General features: G+C 32.9%; 1 protein-coding gene and 1 pseudogene across 5 annotated transcripts in view; one reads left to right on the forward strand and one right to left on the reverse strand.

Moving 5' to 3' along the window:
• Positions 1-14,073, reverse strand: part of CARF (calcium responsive transcription factor) — a 62,886-nt gene that overhangs the window by 30,000 nt on the left and 18,813 nt on the right. For 3 of the 5 annotated variants that reach the window (XR_004423700.1, XR_004423701.1, XM_033112633.1), the window contains 6 exons: positions 11,019-11,139; positions 9,872-10,001; positions 8,721-8,805; positions 6,541-6,730; positions 1,874-1,994; positions 201-344 (listed from right to left, as the gene is read on the reverse strand). Coding sequence is in view for 1 of the 5 variants with exons in the window: in XM_033112633.1 (XP_032968524.1) it covers positions 201-344; positions 1,874-1,994; positions 6,541-6,730; positions 8,721-8,805; positions 9,872-10,001; positions 11,019-11,139 (791 nt within the window). In the remaining 4 variants the exon portion in view is untranslated. Of the gene's footprint in view, positions 1-200; positions 345-1,873; positions 2,012-4,471; positions 4,518-6,540; positions 6,731-8,720; positions 8,806-9,871; positions 10,002-11,018; positions 11,140-14,073 lie in introns of those variants that run through there. The other 2 variants (XR_004423702.1, XR_004423703.1) reach the window with 2 other exon arrangements.
• On the forward strand, positions 11,214-13,190 carry LOC117025903 (small ubiquitin-related modifier 2-like; annotated as a pseudogene).

Genomic DNA, 14,073 nt, shown 5'->3' on the forward strand with positions numbered 1-14,073 from the left:
TACAACATTTGGCAGATAAGCTCAATGATTTATACAGTGGCAAGTCATTTGAAAACCTATGGAACTACTAGTGAGACACCTCTCTTATAAAAACCATTTCTTAATGAAGTAATTGGAAAACATAATTTCTCTTACAGAAGGAATTCTTGCAAATGGAGCTAATTAATTTGTAAAATAAAAGAACTATATAAATGTCATACCTAAGAATACCACCAGCATCTACCAAGTTCTTCTTTAGCATGTTAAAGGCTTTCTCTTGCTCCATTCGGATTATTTTCCTGTCAATTTTGGGATCTGTAGGAACTCTATATTCAGGAAACTTTTGTACCTTTTTAATGTAAATCCTTTTTAGAAGAAAAAAAAATTTGCTTCATTATATTGTAATCTCAAGAAAACCTAATTAAACCAGAAGTTTACCTGAAATATTAAAGTTTACAGAAAATTCAATTAATCAAGAAAGCATTCAGAGGATTTTGTGAAAGATATGCCATATTCTCAGTGCATAATACTTAGCAAATTAACAATAATCATGACTTCAGTAAAAATATCTAAATAATTATAGTATACTATGTATTATACTATTATGTCCTCTAATATTTTTTTGTGTACTGATCTACAACATCGATATTTTAAGTTCTCCATTATTAAGTAAAGTATTATACCTCTTCTAGTCTCCCTGTTTCCCATGGCACCCAATATAGTTGCTGGGCACAGAATATTAGTAAAGGACATTACAACAGTCTTTTATTTTTTTCACATTTTTCATTGTTATTGCTCCCAAAGCAATAACTATTCTGTAGTCTTATTCTATCTAAAACTTACTATGTTGGTTTCATACATTTCTGGTATGAATATAATTAGTAAAATCTCTCTAAAAAAGCAACTTTCAAAAGAATATAACATTTAAAAAGAATATAACTTTTGCCCTAGCAATTTCATTTCAAGGAATTTATGCTACTGATACACCAACACAAGTGTACAAATAGGTACAATGTTGTTAACTGCAGCTTTGTAAATAATAATAAAGAATATCTTACAGAGCCTAAATGTCCAGCACTAATTAAGTAAATGTTAATTCATCCATAACTGGAATATTATATGGCTATTAAAGGAAGGATCCATGAAACTAATATATATCAATTATATCTCAATTCTAAAACTAAATTTTTTTTTTTTTAAAGGAAAGAACCAGTGCTTTTATGCACAGATATGTGGCCAGGTTTGAGATATATTGGGAATGAAGAAAAGCAAAGCATAGAGTAGTATATGTCATATTCACACTAGCATAAAGCATAATAGGTATACAGTAAATAACCACAATAGGTATTCATAATGAAAATAAATCAATGTGAATTCATAGCAGGAAAGAACCTACACTACCACCTAACTTTAAAAAAATATTAGTAAGCTTTACTGAAATCTTCAACATTTATGAGGGTAAAGAAGAATGTACATACCTTGTTTCCCCGAAAAATAAGACCTAGCCAGACCATCAGCTCTAACGTGTCTTTTGGAGCAAAAATTAATATAAGATCTGGTCTTATTTTACTATAATATAAAACCGGGTATAATATAATATAATATAATATAATATAATATAATATAATATATACTGGGTCTTGTATTTATTATATTATATAATATAATAAATACTGGGTCTTATATTTGCTATACACAAAATATCTTCGGAAGATTACTCAAGAAACTGGTAAGAGCTGTTGCGTTGGAGAGGGACATAGGAAGCCAGGGTACGAGGAAACTTAGATTTCACTGTATCTTTTTTGGCACAGTTTAAAACTTAATAAAAGTGTGCATATTCGCTATTCAAAAATAAGTACTTAGTAAGAAAGAAACAAAGGAAAATAAAGCTTACCGGGCTGGACAAGTGGCTTTGTAGAGCTGACAAGAACTGCTTTCCTGCTCACTGATTTTTTTTAACTGGAAACCTTTTCTCCTTGGACCATACTGACACTCCATTACCACCGCTCTACTCCCTGTGGGCCAAAACCAACTATTGATATTAGTTCAAGTATCCATCTGTTCTGGATACTAGATTAAAAAATTACTTGGTGGGGGTAATGTCAAAATCTATACTTTCTATTATACAACTTTAAAGAAAACATCAGTAAGTCTTACTAAGATGTACAAACAAATAAATTTAAAAGTTTATTGTAATATTTACCTAATATAGCACAGTATGTTAAGGAAATTAGCAAATACTACATATACTGAATGTCAACTGATATTTACATAAATATGATTTTAATAAAATTTAACATTTTATAAACAGAAATTAGCAAATGCTACATTTGTTAATAAATATTATTTCCTTTTAAAATAATTTATTTCCTTTTTTCTATTTTGGGCTGGTAGTGTAATGTGATAACCAGTCACTAAGATGGCCCCCCATTATCCCTGCCTTCTAGTACTCATGTCCTTGTGTGATTCCCTCCCCTGGAGCATGGGCTAGACTTATTAACTTACTTCTAATATGGGCTACACTTACTAACTTACTTCTAATGAATATGGCAGAAATGACAGGATGTTGTTTTTGATATTAGGTTATAAAAAGAGTATGACTTCCATCTCAAGTACCCTCTTCCTCTGCTTGGATTGCTCACTCTGGGAGAAATCAGCTATCATGTGGTAAGGCAGCTCCGTGTAAAGGCCCATGTGGCAAGGAATAAGGCCTGCCAACAGCCTCATGAGTGAACTTGGAAGCAGATCCAGCCGTAGTCAAGCCATGAGATGACGGCAGCTCCAGCCAACATCTTAACTGCAGTCTTGTAAGAGAACATGAGGCAGAACCACCTTGCTAAGCTGCTCTTGGATTCCTGACCCACAGACACGGAGATAATAAATGTTTGTGGTTTTCAGCCACCAAGTTTGGGGTAATTTGTTACATAACAATAGATAATGCAAATAAGTAGATGTGAAAACTATACGGTTTAAGATTTTAAGTTGGATATCCTACTCTATCAAGGGTACAGCAAACTTTTTAAATATCAAACCAAAAACACCCAGGGTGGCCGATGGCTCAGTTGGTTAGAGTGCCAGCTCTGAACAATAGGATTACAGGTTCAATTCCCACATGGGCCAGTGAGCTGCACCCTCCACAACTAGATTGAAGACAACGAGCTACCACTGAGCTTCCAGAGGGACAGCCTATGACTCAGTTAGTTAGAGCGAAAGCTCTCAATAACAAGGTTGTCGGTTCAATTCCCACATGGGATGGTGGGCTGCGCCCCTGCAACTAAAGATTGAAAATGGCAACTGGACTTGGAGCTGAGCTGCGCCCTCCCCAATTAGACTGAAGGACAACTACTTGGAGCTGATGGGTCCTGGAGAAACACACTGTTCCCCAATATTCCCCAATAAAATTTAAAAAAAAAAAAAAGCATTTGAGATCTTGTTGCCCAGCAATTATCATCACTTTGGCTCAAATAAACACTTAAAAAAATTCTCAAAAAAAACCCATAAAAACACCAATCATAAATTAAAATGTTGGTAAAGCTAACATAAAAATGTAAAACTTCTACTTAAAAGACACCATAAATAAAGGTAAAATGAAAATAACAGTTTGAGTATTTTATAATACATATAACAAAAAAATTAACATGCAGAATAAAAGAACCATAAATAATTTTTTTAAAAAAACACAACCTAATAGAAGAATGGATAAAGGTTATGAACAGGCAATTCAGAAAGAAAGAAACGGATATTAAATTAACAAATAACAAGATGTTGAATTTCACTAGTAAATGAGGAAATGTAAATTAAAACAATAGTAAAATCCTATCAGACAGAAAAAGTTAAGAACCATACGATTTCACTCATATGTGGGATATAAAACTGAAAGCAACAAATCAACAAGACAAACAAAAACTCATAGACACAGACAACAGTTTAGTGGCTACCAGAGGGTAAGGGGGGAGGAGAGGTAGTAGAAAAGGGTAAAAGGGGTCAAATATATGGTGCTGGAAGAAGAACTGACTTGGGGTAGTGAACATACAATGTAATATATAGATGATGTATTACAGAATTGTATACTTGAAACCTATATAATTTTACTAACCAATGTCACCCCAATAAATTTAATAAAAATTAAAAAAAAATACTATCTCACACTCTTCAGATTGGCAAAAATAAAAAAAAATTGACAATATTCTAAAACAACTGAATCAACTGATCAATCTTAACATCACAGAAAGGTGTTATACATAGGTAGCAATAAGAACTATACAGAATCTATGAAGTATTCTTACAAAATACTTTTACGCAGATTAAATCTTCATTTAGTTAAGCCTCTAGATCTAACAGTTTAAAGGAAATACAGGAGATAAAAGAACATGTTAAACACACCACAGAGATGGAATCAGCAAAATCCAGAATATGGCAAACTCTATAGAACAAATTACCTGGGGGAAACAGGAGAGAAATTTTTAGATGAAAAAAAATTTAAGTATATTACCCAAATATAATCTGTGAACTCTGTGTGGATGTAAATTTCAACAAACCTAGGGAAAAAGAATTATGAGATAAGTGAAGGAATGTGAATATTGGACATTTAGAGATTACTGTTAATTATTTTTAAAGGGGGTTAATGGAATACTCATTATGTATTTAAAGAGTCCTTATCACTTAAGATATATACTTTAGTATATATTATATATTTTAGTAATTATAGATGAAAATGATATGATATCTGGAATTTGCTGTAAAATCATCTTGGTGGTGGGGAATGAGCAAGTGGTTAGGGGTATAGATAAGACTGACTACATGCTGACAGTTGTTGAAGCTGGATGATGGATACATGGAGTCAGGGGATTTCATAATTATTACCTCTACTTTGATATACATCTGAAAATTTCATAATACAAAGATTTTTAAAAGTCTGACAATGCTAAGTTATAGAGTGATTGTGAGAAAGGTAAATTTTCATACGTCGTTGAAAAGAGTAAAAATTGGTACAGGCCATCAACCCCTGATGTGCATTTCTGAATCTGAACTCAAAAAACAAAATTTTGAGGGACTCATTTGGCTGCAAAACCTGACCTGAGCTTTATAAGGCTATTTATAGTCTTTATTTATTTCTTCTAGTATGACTGTCCAAAAAGTATTACTGTGTTTGATCAAGTGCTATTGTCTATAGAATGATTGCTAGAAGTATTTTGTAATATTACCACATTACATTCCAAAAATTCAGAATTCTAAAATACTATCCAAAAAAATTCTAGAGAACAGATTTTGGGCCTGTACAACCACTGTAGTGAGCAGCTTGAGAGACTCTTGTAAAGATGAAATGGGCATACTTCACAACTCAGCAATTCCACTTTAACACATATACTCCAGAAAAATTAATTACATCTTTTCAACAGAAAATGTTTATTGTGGAGACCTGACTATTGCATTCTTTGTGATATTTTAAAAGTTGGAAACAACCTAAATGATTGTTAGTAGAAAAATAATTGTGGTTTGGTCATATGCTGGAATGTTGTATAATAATTAAATTGAGTTAAGTAGGATCTATAAGTAACGAGGATAGATTTCAAAACATAAGGGTGAGTGAACAAATTTACATAACAATGTTTACAGTTTACTATTTACGTACATTTTTAAATATCAAAAACAATAAAATATATTATTATAAATACACAAACATGTATGGTAAAGTATAAACATATAGACTGGCAAGATATACACCAAATTCATGTAGTGGCTGCCTATGAAGAGTTAAGAAGGGGATTAGAACTAAGGAGAGGAAGAATGTTGCATTTCTTTTATAGAGTACTGATAAAACTGGGCAGAAGCAGTTAGATTTATCTTATCTTCCTCTAAGTATTTCTTTTTACCCTCAGAGTTCCAGGATGAGGCTATAACTCTTCCAGGTGAATCAGTACCCACATAGTCCTGAAATAAATCACTTATTTCTAGGTTCTGTGGGATCCAACTAGTCTGAGTGTGAATCTCTGGGAATTATTTGAAACTCTGCTGCTTTAGTAAACACTATCCCAGTGTTTGAGAATACTGTGTATAATACACCCAATGCTTGAGAACCCTAATATTAGAATGCTATATAACAACTCCTAATTATATACAAATTCTATACAGTAAGTCCACGGTTGTAAACTATATAAAATGGACACAAATTTGTCCCATAAGACAAATCAAGAGAGAAGGAGAGAATATCTGGATTGCATGGAAAAAAAAACACCCCAAGAGATAAACATATTTAAAATAATTTACTATGTAATTTGTATTGAATAGGTCTACCTGAAATTTCAATATTTTTATTTTCTGTTTTCAGCATAATATCTAAAGGAAGCATTATTCATTTAATATATTAAAATGCAATTTTATAACATAAAATAATTGGTTATATTTACCATAAGTTTTCTTTTTAGTTTAACATATTTTTTTTATCAATTAACATTCGGTTGTCATCTACCAAAAGAAAATGTATCGCCTTAGAAAAAACACATTTTCACAACAGATCATGGCTACTGCTGAACCTCTTAAAATAATTCTTTTAAAAAGTACCTGCATTGACAAATGGGATTCCATCATATGGAACATACTGCGATTTCCACATCAAACGTGTAGCTGGCTTGGCTGGGCTAGGAGATTGGCGGGTCCCCCAAACAGTCTGTGTTTGCTGCTTATGAAATGTTAGGACACTTTCTAATTCAGTCTCACTTATACAGTAGCCACGGTATGAATCTCCAATTTTCTGCATGTAGTAAAAATTAAATAACAAAATTATTAGCAAATATGTTTCATTATACAAAAAATTTAATGATGTGAGAATGAAATCTTACCATTTGCAACAAGATGGATGGACCTAGAGAATATTATACTAAGTGAAATAAGTCAAATGGAGGAAGACAAATACCATATGATCTCACTTATATGTGGAATCTAAAGAACAGAATAAACAAACAAACAAAACGGAAATAGACCCAAAGATATAAGGAGAAAAAAAAACCTGATGGTTGCTATATGGGAGGGGCGTGGGGTGGGGGGAGAAGGAAAAGGGATTAGAAAGTACAAATTGGTAGTCCCAATATTGCCACGGGGATATGAAAGACAGTTTGGGGAATATAATCAATGATGTTGTAAAGATTTTGTAGGGTGTCAGATGGGCACCTGTCTTGTTAGGGAGACCACTTCATGGACTGTGTAGATGACTGACCACTGTACTGTACACCTGAAGCTGAATAATATTGAATGTCAGTTATAATTAAATACACACACGCACACACACACAGACGTATGTATAGTCATGGGATATGGAGTACAGCACAGGGAATATAGTCAATATTAGTGTAACAGCTACCGTGTTTCCCTGAAAATAAGACCTAGCCGGACAATCAGCTCTAATTCATCTTTTGGAGTAAAAATTAATATAAAACCCGGTCTTATAGTAAAATAAGACCAGGTCTTTATGATATGATATGATATGATATGATATGATATGATATGATATGATATGAGACTGGGTCTTATATTAATTTTTGCTCCAAAAGATGCATTAGAGCTGATTGTCCAGCTAGGTCTTATTTTCAAGGGAGACACGGTATATACAATGTCAGAGGGATAATAGACTGCGGGGGGATTATCATTTTGTGATGGGTGTAAATATCTATTACATTGTTTTGTACACCTGAAACCAATAAAAAAAAAATTTAATGATGTGGTTGTCCAAGATGAAAGACTCATCAGCTCTCAAAAGAGAATGTCATTTCTCCCCTCCAATCAATATATTACAACCAATGGGTCTGATATGAATTCACCAGCCTCATCAAATAAGTATTATCCAAGTATTTGTTAGAGAATGCCAAATTCACTGCCACACTATCTTTATCAAAACCTTGTTTTAGAGAAATAATATTTAGGGAAGATAGCTTGAAGAACTTATTATATATCCATTCTTCCAGATATTTAAAATTCCACCCGTGTATCCAACCATTTCAGTATAAAACTAGCCACAAAGTACTGGTTCCCAGAGGGCTTCTTTCCTGAAATTGATTTTGATAGGATACCATGAGTCTATCTGAAATCCTATGAAAACTGGGATCTTGTATAAAAATGATGTCAAAGAATTTGTTCATTATATCAAGATTCTTTCTATAAAGATCCTTCTTTGATCCTCTCTGACCTAAGTACCAAAAATAGTTAATGTTTTTATTTTATTTTATGGAAATTAGCATAATTACTTTTATCTAACAGACACAGATTTAGTAGCTAACTAGGTTTCCCCTTTTGAATGTGCTTAGATTATAATAAAAAATGTGTACATCTGTGCATATAGAGAAACAAAACAAGGTCAAAAAGTGAACCTTGAAGAATTTCCACTGAGAATGTGAAAAGAAATAAGTGCAAGCAAAGAAAGAAAAGGAATCATCAAAAGATTAAAAAAAACAAAAAAACCAAAAAAAAAAACAGAGAAACCTGATGGCAAAGTTTCATGGAAGGCAAAGGAAAAGAATTGCAAGAAAAGAAAAGATAGTGAAGTGTAAAAGGATTTATATAATCTCTGCTTTAACAGAGCTTACAATCTCTAACAAATAAAAGAATAAGATGAAATCAGATTTAGCATAAACCTAAACAAAATATTATGGATACAGCCTCTATTAGCTGTACTCAAAAGTGGACATTTTGGGATGAATTATAGTTAAAACAAGTTAAATGAATCTAGGTAAGGAATTTTTTTAACTCACCTCACAGCTCCGAAGACGGCAGGCCCAGATAGGTGTGTTAGAAGAAAGTGTTTGGAGAGGAGCCAGAAAGGGTTCTTCAAGCATTCTGGGACAGGGCAGAAATATATATAAATATGTATTACAAATTATTTACACACACACAGATACACACACACATACTCACAAGATTCAATTGTGCTATTCTCTTAGCCAGGGTCAAAGACAACAAATTAAGATCACCAATAAGAAACTGTAATAATAATGAGTGATTGATCTGATGGGTGTATTAATTAAAATTTTCTTTAATCATTACTATTTTAGTAAATGCTAAAGCAAAGGCCTAAGTTTGTTCTCCAAAGTCCTGTAGTTCCAAAAAATTCAAATATTTTATGTCTCTCTCTAAAAGTATATTATATACTCTTCTCATTATATAATTATTTTCATTTATCAAAAAGTGAGGTAATAAAATATCTCCAAGTAATTTGTTAAGAATAACATATATGTTAAATTCTAAGACTAAATGTCATATTGTGTTAATTTAAAAATATTTTCATAGAACAATTAAAATAATATACATACAAAAACCATGTCTCTCTCTATATTTTTAAAGTTTATTGGGGTGACAACTATTAGTAAAGTTACATAGATTTCAGGTGTACAATTCTGTGATACATCATCTATATATCACATTGTGTGTTCACCATCCAGAGTCAGTTCTCCTACCATGCCGATATTTCCCTAAATTATTATAAAGTGTTACTATAAAGCAAAAATAAAAGCTGAAACAGACGTTAACAAAAAACATTTTAAACATTTTACCACAGAGGAATTACATGCATAAAAATGTGATGAAACCATTAAAAATTTTACAAACTAGAATGAATATTTCTTTATTCTAAAAACTCCATTAGTGTCAGATGTTTTCAGTTGGCTTCAAAAGATCACAGGCAAATGTCACTAGGAAAAGCAGCAGTTTGGACATTTATAGCTTCTAGAGTAGTCTCCTTGTTGCCAAGATACCATTAAAATAATTTAAAATACTCGTATATTTGATGACAGCTATTCTGTTCCCTGAATTTCTTTTCTATAGTTAGCCACCTTTAGATTTAATAATTTAAAAAATATTTCCATGATGATATCAAAAGATGAGCTTCTCCTTCCCATTAACTCACCTGGTCACTGTCTTTTTGGGCAATGTGAGGGATGCTTGAGGATGAAGAATGTAACTGCTGTTATTGTCTGCTAGAGCATCCACTCTTACAGTTGGTAAGTTTCTGTCGCTGGGTTTTTCCTCAGAGGCATCTTAACAATAACAAGAACAATGCAACATCAGTATCTTGAATAAGACCACGAGAGTGTAACTAACTAGAACTCATGTATTTGAAATAGAAAAGGGAAAATATGTTCTGAAGCTAAACATAACAAAACTTACAATGCTTTATTGAGAATTTCTCTGATAATCTTTTTTACTTTCCAATTATAATACTGACCATTAAAATTCTTCAATTAAGTTTTTGGAACTTATATTGAACAGTTAGGATATAAAAGTGGTAGAAGTAATTGTTTATTAAGAGTTTCACAGTATAATAAGAAAATGTAAAACTGACTTTTTTGTTTCTGTACCATGTATAATGTTTTGTGCAAGCTATGTTTTTTTCCTAAAGTTTTAATAACTATTAACAAAGACAAAGAATTATAACGCTAAGGTAAAAATATCTACTCTAAATCATTAACTCTGAATGAATGACAAAACAGTATAGCTATGATGTTAGAAAAGCAAGGGAAGAAAAAGGAAGCAAGCTAATAGAGATATTATTAAACAGGTAAAGAAAAAATAAAATAAGAAGAAATGGGGATTATGAGTCCCTTTCTGAATCTGAACAAAGGAAAGAGGAAAAGAGCAAACAGGATAAAAACAATAATTAAGAAAAAGTAAGTCACATGGCTAACAAAAATATTGATAAAAATACAAATGTAAACTCTCCTCCAGTAGTTATTAGCACTATCGTGTTATTGTTGCTGCTATTATTACTGTTATAATAATTAAGAAGAATTTATTTTATGCTCACTGGTCATTTGTGAGGAAGCAAGAGTCAACCAGCTTCACAGAATTCCAAAATGAAATAGACAGCTAACCTAGACAGGAGTTGAAAAATGCACTTGAAATTTATTTGGGCTAAGAAACTTTTTCTAATTCTTCAGTTTACATTCTTACCCAAAGAGATCAATTTTAGCATCGACTTTCATGAGGTGATTTTCCTAAATATACATTTGTTCTTTACAACATCCTAAAATCCCCTATACCCCATTATTACTCACCTAGAGGACTATTCGCATCCACAAGCTGTCCCTGAGGTATAATCACTTGTGCCATTCCTGTCTGGGTAGATGGAATTACACGAAGCACCTGTCCATTTTCTGATGGGCTGGCAACAATCATCTTGGAAACATTAAAAAAGAAATTAAAAACATAGGCCTACAATAATTTAACAGAGTTATTAAATTATTAAAGACATGCCTATCTCTATGGTCGATATTATTTCCCTCATTTTAGAGATGAAAATGTTGAGACATAAAAAATTTTTCCATAGTCTCACAACTGGTAAGTGGTAAAGTTCCACTTTGGTGGGAGATGTTGATAAAGGGGGGGCGATTATACATTTGAGTTGGGGGGAGACAGGGATGGGAAATCTCTGTATCTTCTACAAAATTCTACTGTGAACTTAAAACTCCTGTAAAAATTACAATGTATTAAACAATAAAAACCAAAAAGTTCCACTAAGTTTCCCAGAATATCACCACTTTCTGTTCTTTGGTTCTTTGAAGAATATACTTTCTTACACTCTGTTTCTTACATTTATTTCCATGTTACATGCCACATGTTTCCTACTTTATACCTTTAAATAACTCTCTGTATTATCTCTTACTCCAAACAATGTAAAATCACCAGCATACTCACTTTGTATATAAGTTTAATACAATTACAAAGAGAACTCAGTATTTTTAAAAGTCAAACAAACAACTTTAACATGACTTTTAGAAAAGGTACTGTGTATAAAATGCTAACCCTTTATACAGTTAGACTCCTTGATCCTTCTATCAGAACATACAGACTTTCTAAATGTTCTGAGAGAAAGCAGAATAAATGTCAAATAACAGGAGATATTACAAAAGTATTTCACTTTGGACATGAAATACTAAAACGTAGTGGGTTCACATCTAGATTATTTGTTACATATTAACTTCTGCTGGTGATGCAGTATGGTGACAGAAGCTTACCCTTACTTTGCATTTCCATCCTTAAGTAGGTCCAGAAATTTGATGAGCCTGAACATACACAAAAAGGACTTGTCTACATTTAGCCACCTCTCAACCAAGTTACTCTCAACCCCAGAATTTAGCAGGATTATAAAGGACTAACAGGTCAGGGATTAACTCTAGAATGCTCTAGAGTAGAAACACAAATAAGGATTAATTTTTGGTAAAATTATAATGAAATTAATAAATACTCATTGTAGAAAATTTGGAAAATACAGGTAAACAAAAGATACATTAGTCTTCATAATATTACTAATATAAGTATGTTCTTATTAATCAGAGAGCAATGGAAGTTTTCTCAGTAATTTTCTTTGTTTACTTCAAAACGATCTTTCCTTTAATCTACTCAAACTACAAATTTGGTCATACTTTTGGCACATTTTAAAGCAGTATTTTCATCTTTATGCATTGTTATTCACATGACACATATATATCTGCCTACAAAGACCAGCAAAGGTGTGTCTAATTTCCAGTATACCATTGGTACTTCCACTGCTTCTTCTTCAAGAAAGCACACTAGCATGTGGCATGTAAATCAGTGGCTGAGGTGTTAATAAAGCAATAACCTTGAGTTCAGTGAAATGTATATAAAAAAAAGTAAATGTAAATTATATGTTAACTCAGGCACTTTAGCACTAGTTACAGATTATGTTACATTTCCAACTGATCTCAAAGCACCAGTGTGCCTTGACATAATGGCTGGTTTGAAGCGCTATTTGTAGTCCTGAAAGAAAATCTTCTAAAGTTCTTACATAACTTAAAAACGCATGTTATGGAGCTTCTGCCGCTCCTGGTGCTACTTGTGTGCTCATTCAGTGTGGACCTGGTACCTCTTGTGAAGCGGAAGCTGAGGAGACTCTGGTGAGCGCCATGGTGGAGAAAAAGCCAAGGAAGGAGTCAAGACTGAGAACAACGATCATATTACTTGAAGGTGGAGGGCAGGATGGTTCTGTGGTGTAGTTTAAGATTAAGAGGCATGCACCTCTTAGTAAACTAATGAAAGCCTATTGTGAATGACAGGGTTTGTCAATGAAACAGCTTGGATTCCGATTTGATGGTTATACAATCAATGAAACACACACACACACACACACGCACACACACCTGCACAGTTGGAAATGGAGGATGAAGATACAATTTGTGTTCCAGCAGCAGACAGGAAGTGTCTACTAAAAAGGATATCTGCTACTTTATTCTAGAACTCAGTTCCTCCAGACCAAGAAGACATTCTCAATTAGAAAACGACAATTTGGTTCCACCACACCCTGACTACTACAATATAGTTTATTCTTTCATTTTCCCCTTCCCTATTCCTTTATTGCACATAAAATAACTAATGTATACGCACAGACGTTCACATTTTTTTTAACTAAATGGCCAATGGGATGTTTTGATTGACATCAAATGAAGATGGGATGGGAAAAAATACTGCTTCTGTGAAAATATCCCCTTTCTCGATCAGTGGCATGCTCATTCAGCTCTTATCTTTATATTCCAGTAAGTTATTTTGCTCTCACTGTTTAACAAAGAACAACATAAAAATCCTTGTAAACCTTTGAAGAATTTTGTTTTTCATTTATCATTGTAAAACCAAGGACAACTTTATAACTTTATTATACACAGCTGTTACATGTAGCACAATCTGTTTTTAAGTAGGGATAAATTACTCTAAAAGAAATAAATCCTAAGGTGGCTGGATGGCTCAGTTGGTTGGAGCGCGAGCTCTGAACAGGGTTGCCATTAGATTCCCACATGGGCCAGTGAGTTGCGCCCTCCACAACTAGATTGAAGACAACGAGCTCCAACTGAGCTTCTGGATGTGCAGCCAGATGGCTCAGTTGGTTAGAGCGCAAGCTCTCAACAACAAGGATGTGGGTTCACTTCCCGCATGTGATGGTGGGCTGCATTCCCTGCAACTAAAGATTGAAAACGACGACTGGACTTGACTTGGAGCTGATGGGCTCTGGAGAAACACACTGTTCCCCAATATTCCCCAATAAAATTTATTTAAAAAAAATAACATTGCAAGTTGAAAAAAGTTGTTGATTGTTAAAAA

The sequence above is a fragment of the Rhinolophus ferrumequinum genome, chromosome 8 (assembly GCF_004115265.2).
Source record: "Rhinolophus ferrumequinum isolate MPI-CBG mRhiFer1 chromosome 8, mRhiFer1_v1.p, whole genome shotgun sequence".
Lineage (NCBI taxonomy): Eukaryota > Metazoa > Chordata > Mammalia > Chiroptera > Rhinolophidae > Rhinolophus > Rhinolophus ferrumequinum.